This window comes from Monoraphidium neglectum (assembly GCF_000611645.1).
Source record: "Monoraphidium neglectum strain SAG 48.87 unplaced genomic scaffold scaffold00422, whole genome shotgun sequence".
Lineage (NCBI taxonomy): Eukaryota > Viridiplantae > Chlorophyta > Chlorophyceae > Sphaeropleales > Selenastraceae > Monoraphidium > Monoraphidium neglectum.
The window spans coordinates 11,145-27,864 of record NW_014013206.1 but is presented as its reverse complement, the minus strand read 5'-3'; the positions used below and the strand labels follow the sequence as shown (position 1 = coordinate 27,864).

The following is a 16,720-nucleotide window of genomic DNA, read 5'->3' as shown; positions in this document are numbered from 1 at the left end:
CCTGTAGCCGCCCACGAACAGAGGCAGGCCGTGCACCGCGCCGCGCAGCGGCTGCGGCGCCTCTGGCCCTTCCAGGGCGTTCAACAGCGCAAACGCGTCATCTACCTGCGGGGCAGGGCGCCCGCCAAGCCGGGGACGGCGCCGCTGGTTGAGGGTGCACGCCCCCGCCGCTGTCGGCTGATGGGTTGCCGCTGCTCCTCGCGGCCCGTGCGGCTCAGACGGGTCCGATCATCGCCCTCAGGGGGTTCTCAGGGCCTCAGCACTGGGATGCTATGGGTGCTGGTTTGGGCCCGGGCCGTGGCCCTTGCTGACTCACCAGGTGCTGATAGCTGCGCACGACACCCCTGAGCTCGGCCTCGCGCGGCTCGGATCTTCCGTGGCCGTGGAGGTCCAGGGCGGCCACGCACACGCCCGCCTCGTCCGCCACCGCCTGCAGCGACGCGCGCTTGCGGCCTGAGTGCTCGGCGTAGCTGCGGGGGCCAGGGCCGGGGGTTTGGGGGGCTCTGCCTGGGGCGGCTGCGGCGGCGGTGCGGACGATGCCGCTGGAGCAGGAGAGAATGGCAGAGTGTATGGTATGCGGGTGCCCGAGAGTATGATGGGACGCACCGCTTGGCAGGACGCGGAGCTGCGCCCGCCAGCGCCTCTCACCCATGAAGGAAGACGGCGAGGGCGCGCGGAGCCGGGCCGCCCGATGGCAGCAGCAGCTCGGCCGACAGCGTATGACCCCTACTGCGGACGGTGACAAGCAGCGGCTCCGCCACGGGTGCCGTGCCCGCTGCGGATGCCGGCGTGCGTGCTCCCGCTGCGGTGACGCTCTGGTCACCACTGCAGTTGATGGCGGTCCCTTTGGACGGCCGCTGCAGGTGAAGCGGCTTGCGTATTGCCCTGTGCGTACTTTGATGAAACCGATGGGTTCGGATTGTCATAGGCTGCCGTGCCAATCGCATGGTTTCGATCCAGGTGAGACTGCGCTGTGCGTGCTGGTTTGTCGATCTGCGCGGGATATGGCGACTGCGATACAACAGCTGTACCTACGAGCGACCCAGACAATGAATGACGAACGAACAGGCAGAGACACACCCACACACCGGGTCATCGCAAGCCATCACCGCAGCGTCAACGCAATGCCAGCATGCAATGGTTGGTCTCTGGCGCCTCAGAGGGATCGCGCGATGGGCGGCCAGATGCAGGAGCAAATGCAAAGATATGCCAGTTGGGGAGTTGCTTGCCGTGACGGGGCCGAGCAGCACCACGGCGGGTGGCTAGCAGCCGCAGCTTTGGGTGCATCGAAACGAGCTCCGTTGTCGGGTGCGAGTGCCGCCTCCCTTTATTTGGGTTGCACTTCCTTTCAAACACCGGCCATCCACCTGTTTGCAGCATTTGAACTATTATACTCCACAGTTGTGGTATACACGATGCAAGGCCTTGTTTCCTGGAAACCAATCACCCACTGCGCCAAGAGCACGGATGCAGTTCTTGCGGCCCCCTGCCATCTTGAACAACGCGAGCTGTCGAGCCGTACCCCCCTTGCAGGTGCGGCATGCATCCTTGCAGCGTGTGATCGCACCACGCGCCTGAGAGCCGAGCCCAGGCGCCAGCACTTCATGATTGGCTTTGGCGTAATCATCAATGCAACTTCTGGGACGCCATCACCTTCCGAGCACTGCATCAGGCACCCCTGCTACGTTTTTGGACAATGCCAGGCGGAACCCGCAGGCCACCGGCACTCATGTCCACGTCAATTTATGTGACAGAGAGCTGAAGTGCACAAGCTAGGGCTTCACACTGAGCCGGTGGCCTGAAAGCACCTGTCACTAGCATCCCTGCATGTGCTACAGTACCTGTTGTCCGTCAGATGTTTTGTACAGTCCCGACCCGAAACAGCGTCAGTCGGGGGTTAAGGGGGTCATTGGGTGGTGGTGATGCCATGTGCAAACCAACGGGAGGAGACATGCGGGGCGTACTCATGGGCAGTACTGTGTTGTGGCGGTTGATGCTGCTACAGCAGCTGCTTGGGGGGATGCCAGGAGTGGGTCGCGCCAGGAAGCAAGGAGCGAGGCGGCACAACCTCCAGAAATGAGAGGACAATCTCCCAAAACCGCTCAACCTTTCCCAACCAGTCGTCCCCACTGTCGACTTTCTTTTTGGTACCGCGCTCGCTTGTGTGCACGGCTGATGCCTGCTGGCATTGTCGGAAGATTGTGGATTGCGTTGGCTGCACTGGGCTGGGGTGCAGGGCCGCCGTGCAGTGAGCTTGTCTGCACAGGGCAGGCTCTGGGTTTTGGGTACTGTAGTTGCAATCAGGCGGAAGCCTGACAGCTGGGGGCTGCCCTCTTACGAATTGGGAGGTTTGGTGGGCCACCACCATTATCAGCACGCTCGTTTCAGTTCCTTCATCAAGCACTACTTGTTGGATCTCCCTGGACCCTACACTACTGCTCTACAGGCTCAGTGGCCGCACAATCGTCAGGCTGAGTCATAGTACCCAACCCCTTGCACCCCAGGGAGCGGCGGAGCGCAGGCGCATTGGGAGCGCTGCTGCCGCTTGGGGGCGTTACGACCCCTCATGAGGAGCCAGTAGTTGTTCCTCGCCGCTGTAAAAGCATGATGTAATGTGATGTAATGCATTGCCTTGCATTACAACTGACTGACAGCCGCTCGCGGCACCCAGGCGCCCCTGTCGTGTGGGCTGGTGTTGAGCCAAAATTCTCGCTTTTACTGCTTTGGTTGTTCACTACCCAATGACCTGGCTACTGACACCTCATCACTGGCCAGTGTCTCCTGGGTGAGTCAGACTTCTCCTGGGAAGGGTGGTGGCTTCCACGAACCCTTCCCGTTTCCGCGTCCAGCATTGTACTCGCACTCGTTTTGGTTTGAATTTTGTTGCATCATCGCTTGTCGACAGCTTGTGGCACCCACTTTGCAGACACCCCGGGCACCGAGTGCGTCCACGTTCCAACGCCGGCCTCACTGCCCGCGAAGGAGATCGCGCAAAGTCGTGCAAATTTCCATGGCTGCAGCACGCTGTGGCCGGGAACGTACCCTGGCGCCGCTGGTGGTGGCCTTCATCTCCATACTTGCGCACCCAGCACTGGCGCAAATCCCCATACCTGCTGTTTTTTCGGACACCCTCTGCCCCACGTGAGGGCAAGGTCACGGGACCGTGAGAGCTCATTGGCATCGCTGTCCAGTCGCCATGCGTCCCCACGCCCCGGTAGCCATCCCGCCCACATCCGCCCCGCCGCCGCCGCCGCCTGCTGCAGCATCGGCCTCTTCAACAAGAATGTGGACCAGAACAACCTCGTGTGCAGCATCGGCGTCAACGCAGTGAACAAGAATGTCATCGCGACGCCGCAGGACACATGCAAGACCCCCAGCCTGACAGGATTTGGCAAGCAGATTGAGCCCCCAGCTCTGTCCGCACTCACGCTGCCCAAGTCATGTGAGTGGCATGCACGCAATCGGAGCACAAGAAAACAGCACGCGAAGCGCTGCCAGGCGCGGGGGCTTCAAAGCCGCTGGGGCGAGCTACGCAGAATCCCGTCACACACACACACACACACACACACACACCATTTGGAGGGTTGGTTGGCTGGTCTGTTGGCGGCGTCGCACTGTTGCTGCTGCGCCTTGGAAGGCCCTCTGTGTGGTGCACGCGTGCGCGTTTTTTTGCAATGCGGCCGGCGCCAGGCGCCGCTTTGCCACTGCCCACCCTGCGCGCTCGCCCTCGCCACTTGCAGTTGCGAACAAGCCCGCGCCCATCCAGATCACCGGCAAGGGCCCTGCAAAGTACTCCCTCAACGCATACAAGAGCCTCTTCAACAAGGAGGGGGCGACCTACAACTGGCTTTGGCACGTCAGCCGCAACGTGTGAGCGCTTTCAGACATCAGAGACCTGAACAGCATGTGCCACCCACACACGGCTCCGCGAAGCATTGCATGGGCCAGCATGGCAGCAGGCAGCTGCTGCGAAGCTCGCACTGCTGATCAGTACCTGCGGTCCTTGCAAGCTGCCACCTCCCTCCCCCTCGCATTGCTGTGCAATGCGGACAGTCCCCCTTACCTCGGTACCTGCCAATTTAGACACCTGTGCGTACCCCCCCCTCGAACCACACACACACACATGCACATGCACATGCACACACACATGCACACACACATGCACACACACACACACGCACACGCACTTATACACTTACACACACACACCTGTGAACACACATCCACCTCTCCGTTTCGCAGCAAGCAATTCTGGTCTTGCTCCAAGCAATTCAATGGCAGCCTTTCAGGCTACCTTGTCCCCAAGGGCTGGGAGCCCGTCGGCGGCACAGCCGCGCCAGGCGGCGGCGCGCCCTTGGAGCCGGGGGTGTACAATGTGCTGGAGTCAGACGGTGTGTCATACCCTATTATGGTCATCCTCAAGCAGGCGGTTGAGTCCCCCAAGCCCCAGAAAGCAAGGCAGCTCGTCATCGCTGTGCGGGGCACCAACACTGCGCCAGAGTGGAAGCTGGGTGGGTGGCCTGGGTCCACCCGGATTTGCGGCGGCCTGGGCACGAGGGATGGGTGCTAATGAGGGCAAAACAGAGTGACGCACGGGGTGCGGCGACGGTCCCCCTATTTGCAGCCTGCCTGGTTCTGCACCAGTTGGCCTGGGCTGCGCCATATCGCGCCACTTGCCGTGTCCTTGCTTGCAACATCCATATGTTTACAGAGCTCGCATCTACTGAGATTGCAACCCTAGCAACACTTGAACCTGCAGTACCAATCAACGGGCCGGCTGCCACTCCCCCTCTTGCCCCCTCGTGCTGGCCCAGACCTCGCCTACGACCGCGTCTCGTGGAAGGGCAGGTCGTTCACAGGCGAGGCCTTTGCCGGCAACTCCTTCTCGGGCAAGTCCTGGACGGGGGAGACCCACAAGGGCTTCACCTTCTTCTTCGACGCCCTCTGGCCAGCCGTGCAGGCGCAGCTCAAGGCGCTGGTGGTCAACGGTGACACGGCCACCGGCGTGAACTCGATCACGTTCGCCGGGCACTCGCTGGGAGGTGCAATCTCGCCGCTGCTGGCGCTGGCGGTGAGGCTTAGCGGCGCCCGCGCACGCTCACGGGCGCACGAGCAGCGCGCGAGCCTCGGCAGCCGCGGCCTGGGGTTGAGAGCCGCTGGCCTTGCGATCCGTGCCGCAGCTGTTGTGACGAGAATGCGTGCCGCTGGGACGGCTTTAGCTGTATGATGCCTACCGTGGTGCGCAAGCAAGAGATGTGTGCAGAGAAGTATCGACCGCCTCGCCTCGTTCGCTCTCGCAGTCCGCCTACTACCTCAAGGCCAACAAGAAGACAAGCGTCAAGATCAGCCTGGTCACCTTTGGCGCCCCGCAATGTGAGCGCCTAACCCACTTTCTCAGGGCGCCACTGCCGGCCGCCCTCCTCCAGGCCGCGCGTTTGCGACGCGGGCCGTCCCTTGCAAAGCAAGCCTCGCTCACGCGCGGCCTCGACCCGTCCTTCCTCCAACTCGCACACACGCACCTCCTTCTGCAGACGCCAACGAGGCCATTACGAAGCAGCTCGGCAGCGCTGTGGCCGTCCGCCGCATCACCTTTTCTTACGACATCTTCACCAAGCTGCCCTGCGCCAGCCCGCCGAAGAACAAGAAGGACCCCACATTCGCCATGCCGGCGTGCAACGCGACGGACCAGCTGGTGAACACGGGCAACCCCGACGGCACCCTCTACTGGCGCGAGTGAGTGGGGCGCGTCGGAGGGTCCTGAGAGGGCAGCCAGGAGCCGGGGTGCGCCGGGGCGGATTCCATGAGCCAGGAACGTGGCACTGCTTTGCATGGTGTTGCACAACCTTGAACGCGGCTGTGGTCGCGACGGCCACGTCAGCTGACATGCAATTTGCTGTACCCCCCCTGCGCCCGCCCTGCAGCTACTCCAACTTCACAGGTCACTTTGACTTCTTTCCGGCGCAGCTGCCCGTTGACCAGGACACGCGCAACCTCTGGGAGGGCGGCAGGCTCGTCGATCTGACCAACAGCGCCCAGTTTGCCCTCATCAACTACCGCAACCACGTCTGCTCCTACGTCTGCATATTCTCGTGAGCATGGCAGTCGGGCGAATCAAAGGGCCAGGGACGTGGCGGAGCACGGGCAAACGGCGGCGTGGGATTGGCATGGCTGCGGGGCGGGGCGGGGTGGGGCGGCAGGGCAAGTGGGTGTTGCTGATTGCAGCCTGTCCAGCCTCCCCCTCCCAATCTGCGCAACGTTGCCTTGCCTGTTGCCACCCCCCAATTTCACCGCTTCCAGCCTGCCACACAGCACGCATCTGCCCAATTCCTCGTTTGCACAACCCTAAATCTTGCAATTGTCTGCATCTGCTGGGTCACCAGGCCGTTTTCCCAGGTGCCGGCGGACTACAATAACATGTGCTCGATCAGCGGCGGTAGCAATGGCCTGGGGTCGTGTGATCCTAGCGGCGGCCTATGAAACACACATGTAACAACCCTCTTAACAGCACAGTCTAGCTGGATCAAGCGCTTTACATGCCTCCAAGCAGAGGGGCAAGTCGGCCAGGGGCACCGCCGCACGGGCTCAGGCGGAAGTGATGTCAACGATGTCGCACGCGCCAGGTGGGGTGCGGCGGAGTGGCGCACTCTTATAACCCATTGTCCTGGTGCTGACTCACAAATGACACGATAATCTACAAGCCTGCCCTGCGATGCATCAACCCGTGCACCTGGCGCAAGCACCAAAGGCCACGGCCGCCTTGCTGAGAGGTCATCGCAGGGGTTACGCCCTTGCAGACACCGTAATCGGCTGGGCCTCGCAGAGAATCCTGTGACCACTATTACATGCCGTGCGCTGGGAAAATTGTCACAACAAATATCAGGTGGAGAAGCATCTGTGCTATTTCACATGCCCAGCTCGCAGAAATTAGGGCATGAGGGCCCAAAGCTTGCAGGCATCACCTCGAAACACCGCTACCAGGTGCCGCATGCAGGCCTAGCCGCCGCGGGTGTGTATTCGTATGCATCAACAAGGTCTATCGTGACCGACATCTGCCAGTTGCAGCCTGAGCCGACCCAAGAAGGGCCCACGCTCGCACCCGTGCCGACCCAGCCAGTGTGTCTGTGTCCACCTTGCGAATTCCTTCTTGGCATCCCTTCCTCGTTCGGCGTGAATTATTTCTGTAATGATCGGTGTCGGCTTTAAATTCATCTCACCAACGATCTTCCTCCGTGTAAACCACCAAGCAGACACCCGACACCGACGGCCGGGTTCCCCGGCATTTTGCAGTCTGAGCCAGCGCTCGCGGAAGCCCTCTAACAAGAGTTCAGGCGGATCCATGATTGCAACTCGCTCTGACCGACGCCGCGCCCTGGCGCCGCTGCTGATGGCCCTTACTATCAGTGCGTTGGCGCCACCAGCAGCCCTGCAGTTGGGGCCCCCACCAACATTTACTGCAGATGCGCTGTGTCCCACGTGAGTGCAATCTGTAGGCATGTGATTTGATCTGTTTCATCATCGCTCCAGTCTGCCACCCAGGCCACGGCTGAGCTGCTCGCAGGGCGCGCAAGTGCGCCGTCAGGAGCGCACGTCGCGTGCACCCATCGCCACATCACACCCGGCTCACGCCCTGTTGCACCTGCTCACCGCCTCTCCCAACCTCCCCCACCCCTCCGGCTCCTCGCTCCCGCCACGCACAGCCTCGAGTCCTTCAACAAGAACCCCGTCAGCAACGGCCTGATCTGCAGCACAGGCATCAACACAGTCAACAAGATCCTCATCGGGACGCCGCCAGCCTCGTGCAGGACACCCGCACTGACGGGCTATGGCAAACAGGTCGAGCCCCCGGCGCTGTCCGCGCTCACACTGCCCAAGTCGTGTGAGTGGCATGGCCACGCCCGCGCAAAAGAGATGACACGCAACGCCCGCCCGCGCGCCGGCTGCAACAAAGCGTGTGATTGCATTGTTGTGTCGATTTAACCAAGGCGCAGCTTGCATTGGGGAGCTTCCAAGTCGTTTGCGAGCCACAGCAGGCAGAGCTACGGTCAGACTGGGTGTCCGGTGGGCCCCTGCACGGCGCGCACACGTGCTGTGCAGCCGACTGTAGTGCATCTTGACGCCTGCATCTTGACGCCCGCTTGCCCCCCTCTGCCGCTTGCAGTTGCGAACAAGCCCGCACCCATCCAGATCACTGGCAAGGGCCCTGCAAAGTACTCTGTCAATGCATTCAAGGGCCTCTTCAACAAGGAGGGAGCGACCTACAACTGGCTTTGGCACGTCAATCGCAATATGTGAGGGCGTGTACGTAGACGGGACGGCCCTGCCCCGACCGTTTGTGGCGCTTCCGGCATGCCTCGACCGCAGCCAGCTTGCAGGGCTGTTGTTGCAGGCGGGGTGTGCTCAGGCAAGCGTCAGCAGCCCGGTGGTGTGTGGGTGGTGGTGGCCAGGCCAGCACCCATCCAGCATCCCAGTGATGGCTATCTGAGTACCTCTGTGCGCCCCCTGGTCCCGGACCGCGACCTTTGCTGCCCCTCACCACTCCCTTTCATCCCGGCTGCGCCCTCCTCCTCTTCAACGCGGCAGCAAGTACTACTGGGCCTGCTCCAAGCAGTTCAACGGAAGCCTGACAGGCTACCTTGTCCCCAAGGGCTGGGAGCCCGTCGGCGGCACTGCCGCGTCAGGCCGCGGCGCCCCCTTGGAGCCGGGGTTATACAATGTGCTGGAGTCAGACAATGTGTCATACCCCATCATGGCCATCCTCAAGCAGGCGGCTGAGCCCTCCAAGCCCCAGAAAAGCAGGCAGCTCGTCATTGCTGTGCGGGGCACCAACACAACATCCGAGTGGAAGCTGGGTGGGTGGCTTGGGTCCACGCGGCTTTGTGGCGGCCTGGGCACGAGGGTTGGGTGCTCATGAGGGCATGCAACGTGACTCTCAGGGTGAAGCGATGGCCTCCCCTGTTCACAGCCTGCCGGGTTCCGTGAAAGTTGGCCCGGGCTGTGTATGCCATGTCGTCGCGCCTCTTGCTGTGGCCTCGTTTTGCAAAACACCCCTCTCTACGTAGATCAACGCACTCGCTCCAAGTCCACACCTGCCATCTAAGATGGTAGTTCTAGCAACACTTCACACTGCATCACCGAAACATGGGCTGCTCCTGCCCCTCGCCCCTGCCCCCTCGCGCCCCCTAGATCTCGCGTACGACCGTGTCTCGTGGAAGGGCAGGTCGTTCACAGGCGAGGGCTTTGCCGGCAACTCCTTCTCAGGCAAGTCCTGGACGGGGGAGACCCACAAGGGCTTCACCTTCTTCTTCGACGCCCTCTGGCCAGCCGTGCAGGCGCAGCTCAAGGCGCTGGTGGTCAACGGCGACACGGCCACCGGCGTGAACTCGATCACGTTTGCCGGGCACTCCCTGGGCGGGGCTGTCGCGCCGATGCTGGCGCTGGCGGTGAGTGCGGGCGGGATCGCACGCGCCTCCCGCGCGGGTACAGGCAAATTGAGTGGATGCCACCTGACTTGAGAGTCCTGATCCCTGCATTACATGTGATCTCTTGCATGCGACGCCTGTAAAACCGCGTCCACACCACACGTTTCCACCCTCTCCCGCAGTCCGCATACTACCTCAAAGCCAACAAGAAGACCAGCGTCACGATCAGCGTGGTCACGTTCGGCGCCCCGCAATGTGAGCAACCACCGTGGCCATACCGTCCCAGCCTCCACCAAATACCACTGCTGATCTCGCTCCCCTGCTTGCCCCGTGCTGCTGCCCCTGGCCACTCATCCTTGCGACAACGCACCGCCAACGCAACCTCAGACCTTCCTGACCTCGCATGCGCCCTCAAATCACAAACGCCGCAGACGCCAACCTTGCCCTGATGAAACAGCTGGGCAAGGAAGTCGCCGTGCGCCGCATCACGTACTCGTACGACCTCCTCACAAAGCTGCCCTGCGCCAGCCCTCCTACGGACAAGAAGGACCCTACATTCGCTATGCCGGCGTGCAGCGGGCCCGACATGCTGGTGAACACGGGCAACCCCGACGGCACCCTCTACTGGCGCGAGTGAGTTGCGTGCGTTGAGAGTCAGGCAGGCGGGGCGCGGCCACAAGGGCAAGCCGAGGCGGCCACCAAGTCCGTGACGGCTGCTGTGAGGGCATACCGTGGGTACATTTCATCTAATGTCATGACAATAGCAGACAGCGCACACATGCACACGCACAGCCGTATCGCCCCTCCCCCATCCATCTCGACCCCCGCCCTGCCCGACAGCTACTCCAACATCACCGGCACCTTCGTGTTTACCCCGGAGCAGCTGCCCGTTGATCAGGCCACCCAGAACCTCTGGGAGGCCAACAAGCTCTTTGACCTGACCAACAAGTTAGCATTCAAGTTCGCCTCCGTCACGAACCACGTCTGCTCCTACGTGTGCCTCATATCGTGAGCAAGGCAATGCGCCAGCAGTTTGCGCGGGCTTGGCCACACCAGGGGGCTGCCTGCGCAGGGCACCGGCTCAGCAAGGCAGGGGTGGCATTTGCCGGGGACCACTATACACGGAGGGATACACGGGGCTGGCCTGTACCAGATCCGTTCTTTGCTCCGCCCCTTGCTCGGCCCGTCCGCACGTAAGCCGCTGCACACAACCTTTGACCAAGCGACCAACCCTCAGTGACGGTCGCCAATTCCTGCGCCCACCACATCGCCAGAGCCTATTCCCAGGTACCAGCCGACTACAACAACGGGTGCTCGCTCAGCGGCGGCGTTAACGCCTGCGAGATCGACGGCTTGTGAGGACCTGCCGCAGGCCGTGCCAGCCAGGCAGTTCTGCTTGTGGGATCCATGATGCCAGCAGCACCTGCAACGGGGCTCCAGCCAGCACGGGGTAGGCATGCTGCCTTTTTGTCTCTCCGCAAAGCGGGCACACAGTTGATGAATGCCAGTAGTATCTGGGATGTGCAAGTCCCAGCCACAGGGCTGCATGGGACAACACAGCAGCTGCGGCGTAACACTTGCTGCGCCGGCGCCTGAGACGAGGAGATCCAGCGGTGGGTTGATCTCGACACCCGCGCTGCTGGACGGCCTATATTTATGTACACCGTATTGCATGCCCCGGTGCACGGGTCCCGCGGCTGCCGTTAACTGCATGCTTTGCATGCTACGTTAACGTTGCTGGTTGCTCGTTAAAAGGGCGCGGCCTTGGGCTGTGGATCCGCGCTGCCACCAGTCACCCCAGCGCCTTGGGCAGGTTGTACGTTAGCTACAAGGTTCTTCTGATGCAGGCTTTCAAAGTTGGCTTCCTTCAAACTCGCCTGTGGATGCTCGCAAGCACGTTGTGCACAAGCCAATGTTGTGGGCGCGCTGCGCCCCATTGACGTGCCCCGAACTTGTTGGCACACCGCGTCCAGTCGACACGCTGCGTCCTGCACGATCCATGCCACTTTTAAGCATCACTGCAATTATGCACTTCAAGGATCCATTCCCCTGTGGCCCCGCAAGTCTTGCGCCACACCGCACGCCAACTCCAACGATCTGACCGCCAGGGACATGTTGAATATCCACCTTCGTCGGCGGGGATCACCAGGACCACATAACGTTGTCAGCAATTGTGGCTTTGATCACATTTAAGACGGGCTAAAGCAGCATTGAATTAGCCGAGGATGCAGCCGCAGCCTGCGTAGCTGGGTGGGGGATGGATGTTGACCACCGGGCAACGGTTGACCGCACCAGAGCACTTCAACAAGGCATCGTGTGGGGTATATTGACCGCATATCAGTATAGCTTGAAGCCTAATCCTCTGGTGCAAAATAAACCACCATGATATAGGTTGTTTCGCTCAATTGCACACTGCCTTGTCTCGGAATGAGCAGCGTCACTAGTCTGAGCGTCATGTGCGCCTGCAAGGCTGTTCATGCAGCTGGCTCTTAGGCCCATCAGGAAGACCAAACACATTAATAGTCAACTAGCAACAACGCAACTCCCAGCCTCGCTTTCGGCACAATGAGCCGGCGATCTGGGGCCCTGCTCGCCCGCTTCATTCGTGATAGTAATAGGGGACTCATCTATTTTAGTCCCAGAACCTGTGATGCCCCTCGCGCGCTGATCACAAGCGATCCGGCTTCGGTGGCAGGTGTGGCGGAGAGCGCGAGCGTCCATGAGCAGCGCCTTCAGCCGCATTCAATGGAGACACATGCGTGATAATTTCTCGCTCCTCCCTTCCATAGGCGCGGAGCGTTCTGGAGCAGCTCTCGCTGTATGGGGCGCCTCGCTGGCCGCGGTGTGCGCGATGACTGCTCCAGTCGCAGCCGCGGACACGCAGGTGAGGCCGATAGCAGCCATGACGGCGACTGATTATGACAGCCCCTATGACGACGCGGGTGGCTTGTTTTGTACGGGTATGCGCCCGGTGGCCCATCAGCCCCCGCAGCATCCGCAAACAACACTCACGCCAACGCCCACGAGCGCCCGCACGGCCGCCGGCGCTCGTCCGCACCCCGACCAGCCGTCCGCGCCGCCGTCGCGGGGATCGCCGCCGCTCAGCGGCGCGCCGGCGGCCCTGGACGAGAGGGGCCTCACCAACAACCCCCTGGATTACGACCCGATCACGAACGAGCACACCGCGGCGATGACACTGGCGCGCAAGCAGGGCATGGAGGCTTACGACGCTGGCAGGTGCGTGTGCGTGCCAGATCCTATTATGCGTTGCTTGCGTGCGTACGTGTGCGTGCTTGTGTGTGTGAGGTCGTGTGTCTGTGTGTTTGTGTGTTTTTCTGCGCGCGTTTAGAACGCATTTCTGGGTGGGGGTGTCGCCTCCACCCACCCCACCTTGCAACAGCACCCAACCATGCACGAAGGTACCTGCATGCAAGCACATACGTGCGCACATGCACACGCATGCACACACACACACACGCACACACACGCACACACACACACACACACACACACACACACACACGCGCGCGCGCTCTCATCGTATTGCTCTCACCTCAACCAACCTTACACGGGACCCAAGGTTCGACCAGGCCGAGGCGAAGTTCCTCCTCGCGCTTTCCGAGGCGCGCAAGGGCTTTCCCCCCGACGACCTGCACATCCCCTCTATGCTCAACCTGCTGGCTGAGTTCTACCGCAACACGCGGCGGCGCGAGGAGGCGGCGCGACTCTACCAAGAGGTGCGGCGGGCGCGCGGGCACGCTCGAGTCTGTGGTTGCGTTCGTGCATATGTGTGTGTGTGTGCGTGAGTGCGTGTGTGTGGCGCTGGCGCGTCGGCGTGGACCACCGCTGCAGGTGGGCTGGCTGCCGCGATTGCGGGCGTGCCGCGGCGGCGGTCGTGCCGGCTTCCAGATGTGGGTTGCGTCCTCTTCTCCCAAGCGACCCCGGCCGCCCACCTGACGCCACGTCAGCGTCGTCCTCGGACTCGACCCCTCACCTGCCAGGCGCTGGACCACCTATCAGAATCCACCGGCGAGAAGCATTGGATGTTTGCGTCTGCGTTGGTAAACCTCGCCCTGCTCAAGGAGGACGCCGGCGACGCGGAAGCCGCCGCGCAGCTGCTCGAGCGCGCGCTGGCGCTGCGGCGCGCGATGTTCGGGCCCAACAGCATCCCGTATGCTGACACCGCGTTCAGCCTTGGGCGCGTTCTGCAGTCGTTGGGGGCGCGACGGCAGGGCGCCGACGGCAGCGACGGCAGCGACGGGAGCGACAGCAGTGGCGTCGGCGGCGGCGGCGGCGCTCGTGGGTGGTGGCGGGGCGGCGGCGGTGGGGCCGAGGGCGCGGCGGCAGCTGAGCGGCGGCTGCAGGAGCGGTGGTTGGGGCTGATGGGGGCGGCTGTCGGCGTGCTGAGCGATTCACGTGAGCGCACAGGGGCCTGAGCCTGCTCCTGGGCAACAGCGTCCAGAGCAGCCTTTGACGGGCGAGCGCCCTCTGACGCGATGGCCGGCCGCAGACACCAGCCGGCATCAGCAAGAGCTTGGGGTCGCGCCAGAGCGCTCAGCTCTATTTACAACCAGGGTTTTGTTACCTCGGGCCTCCTCCTCTTGGCTTGGGCCCAGCATTGCTGGTTGCCTTTGGTGGCTCCAAGCCAAGCTGAGTGTTCCTGTCCCAATCCTCCATTGCTCTCTTCTGTTGCGCCTGCCCCCATCCGCACCCCACAGCTGACCCCGCCGGGACGCCCCTGATTGAATGGGGGATGGCGTATGCGGGCGCGCTGCGCGAGGCGGGCCGAAACTCGGAAGCCGCCGAGCAGCTGACCGCGGCGCTGGGCCACCTCACGACCATCAAGGGCGAGACGGCGGCGCAGGCGCGCGCGTGCATGCAGCCCTGCATGGAACGTGTTTGGGGGCTCGAATCCACCACAATTCCTTGAACCCGGCACGGTGACCCTCCAACGTTTCATCCAATCGCCCGGCATCAATACGCTTTTGCTGCTGCACACCCTCAAGTGTCAACCGTCCAAGGCCGCATGGCTTGATTGATGTTTCCGATCCTGACTGTTGCCATTGACCTTGCATCTCCTAAACAGGCCAGCGAGGTCAACGAGCGCCTGGTAGATGCCCTGGAAGCTGCCGGGCAGCTGCCCGCAGCCCAGGACGCGATGCGGCGCTGCGTCGAGGCGCGCATGCAGGTGTTTGGGCGCCACCTGGTGGTGGCCAAGTCCATGACCCGCCTCTCACGGCTGCTGCTGGCGCAGGGGGCTGGCAGCAGCGGCAGCAGCAGCTGCGGCAGCAGCGGCAGCAGTAGCAGCGGCAGCAGCGGCAGCAGCAGCAGCGGCGGTAGGAGCGTGCACCCGGAGGCGGCGCAATTGGCGCAGGGTTTTGCCGGCAGCGCGGTCGCGCTCGCCCAGGAGGCAGCAGCAGGCGGCGGCGGCGGCGGCGGCGCGGGGGCCGGCGGCGGCGGCGGGGTCAGGGGCGTGTTTAGGGGCCTGTTTGGCGGCGGGAACGGCAAGGGGCGGGACGCGGAAGCGGAGCGGGCGGTGGAGCGGCTGCGGGCGCAGTATGAGCTGGCCAGCGCGCTACAAGCCCTCGCAGCGGCGAACGACGCGGTTGCCGCGGCCGCGGCCGCCGCGGGCGCGCCGGCGGCGGCGGCGGCGGAGCAGGGGCCGGCCGGGATCGACGCGCTGCGGCGGGCCGTAGAGGTGGCCAGGGCGGCGGCGCGGCAAGGGGGGGCTGATTTGGCCGGCCTAGCGGGGGCGCAGGAAGCTGCCGCGCAGGTGCGAGGTGCTGAGCGACCGCCCCCCGATCACCCGAGCGTGCTGCTCTGCAGTCACACGCGGTCGCCAGCTGTCTTGCGGCGGGATTGGGGTCCCTGACTGCTCGGTGCCACCCCCAATCGGGCCACGTGTGGCGCCAGCTGCACCCCCTCCGTACGTGGGCAGTCTTCGCCCCCCCGCGCCGCTGCCAACGCGTCCACCCTGGCCCCCTCCCCCCCGCCCGCCCGCGTCCATGTCCCCGTCATCCATGCAATTTTCACTTCCACCCAAGGCCGCCGCCATCGACAGGGCGACCGGGCTGCTGGTTGACACCAAGCTCCTGCAAATGGAATTGCTGGAGGAACTTGCCCTCAGGCTGCAGCCACCACAGGACGCTGCAGCCAACCGGGGCGCAAACGCGCCCGCTGCCGGCGGCGGCGGCGGCGCCGCCGCAGAGGAGGCGGCGGCGCTGCTGGCGGAGGCGGAGGCGGTGGCTGCTGAGCTGTCCGGATTGTGAGGCTGTCGGGCCCTAGCGCGCGGAGGCCGTCTGATGACCCGAATTCCTTGAGCTGTGTCGTTTGCTGGGTGCCGCGGCTGCGAGCGCCGCGCACCGCTGCATTTAACTTCTCAATTTGAGTTGTGAAGCAGCAGCCTGTCAGTTGAGCGGCGTCACTGCACCGGGGGCTAGTCTTTCGCTCTGCATCAACTGTCTTGTTTATTGATCTTGTAATGCACAAATGGATTCCACAATTGCAGCTTGCTGGTCCCTGTGTACCAGCTGCCAGTGTCCTGCGTGTCACAGGGTGCACCTTGTCCACTCGACTTGCCGGACAACCCCTGACGTCTGGAAGGCCTGACAGCAGGCCCTCGAGTGCTGCCAGGCGGCCAGCTTGCGAGCCGTTGCCCCAGCCGCCCAGCCAATGACACTCCCTGAGCACGAGCTGCTCGCCGCTGCGAGCCGGCCAGCAGTCGAACGCCACTGCGCGTGCGGCCGATTACACCAGGCCGCGTCAAAAACGCGGGGGCGGTGCCTCGCCCCGGCACCAACAACAGCCCGTGAGTCCCAAAAACGCTGTCCTGAGGTGTGCAGGGCATGGTGGCAGGAGCACCATCTGACCTGCGATTTGGGTCAATTCGATGCCGTCCACCACTCGAGGTCGCCGGACGACCGGTCCGCCCAGTTGCCGCGCTCCCGCTTGCGCCCGTCGGGGCGGTACGCCAGGTCCCACGCGCGGTACCCGCCCGCCAGCTCAGCGACCGACGTGTAGCCGGCCGCGAGCAGCGCCTGCGCGGCTTCCGCGGCGACGTCCTGCGGACGCGAGGCAGGGTTTGGGTTGAGTTGATGCGCAGGGAAGGCATGTTGTCGTCGTGTGAGGGTTTTTGTGAGTTTCTAAGGGGATGCATCCTGGATTGATCATGGACGAGCAAGTCGCAAGACACTGCTTTCAACTGCAGAATCAAGGTCGTGCCCGCCCCTGCATGAACGACAACACCACCTCAACGACAGACCCAGGCATTCAGATCCCCCAAGAGCCCCCGCCCCCTCACC

General features: G+C 63.2%; 3 protein-coding genes across 3 annotated transcripts; 2 read left to right on the top strand and 1 right to left on the bottom strand.

The window, feature by feature from the left end:
* Positions 1 to 2,741: 2,741 nt before the first annotated feature.
* Positions 2,742 to 10,431, top strand: MNEG_3369 (hypothetical protein; the record flags this gene model as incomplete). The annotated part of the gene is made up of 15 exons (XM_014048158.1): positions 2,742 to 2,785; positions 3,264 to 3,442; positions 3,741 to 3,870; positions 4,243 to 4,511; positions 4,815 to 5,071; positions 5,301 to 5,373; positions 5,532 to 5,733; positions 5,922 to 6,089; positions 7,698 to 7,876; positions 8,159 to 8,288; positions 8,581 to 8,849; positions 9,184 to 9,440; positions 9,602 to 9,674; positions 9,851 to 10,052; positions 10,260 to 10,431. The coding sequence occupies 15 exons, from the start codon at positions 2,742 to 2,744 to the stop codon at positions 10,429 to 10,431; spliced, it is 2,604 nt and encodes an 867-aa protein (XP_013903612.1).
* Positions 10,432 to 12,270: 1,839 nt separating this feature from the next.
* On the top strand, positions 12,271 to 15,688 carry MNEG_3368 (hypothetical protein; the record flags this gene model as incomplete). The annotated part of the gene is made up of 7 exons (XM_014048157.1): positions 12,271 to 12,303; positions 12,487 to 12,656; positions 13,000 to 13,156; positions 13,421 to 13,835; positions 14,138 to 14,316; positions 14,506 to 15,192; positions 15,464 to 15,688. 7 exons carry the CDS (start codon positions 12,271 to 12,273, stop codon positions 15,686 to 15,688), a joined length of 1,866 nt encoding a protein of 621 aa, XP_013903611.1.
* Positions 15,689 to 16,300: 612 nt separating this feature from the next.
* Positions 16,301 to 16,688, bottom strand: MNEG_3367 (hypothetical protein; the record flags this gene model as incomplete). The annotated part of the gene is made up of 2 exons (XM_014048156.1): positions 16,301 to 16,480; positions 16,668 to 16,688. The coding sequence occupies 2 exons, from the start codon at positions 16,686 to 16,688 to the stop codon at positions 16,301 to 16,303; spliced, it is 201 nt and encodes a 66-aa protein (XP_013903610.1).
* Between the last annotated feature and the right edge of the window lie 32 nt (positions 16,689 to 16,720).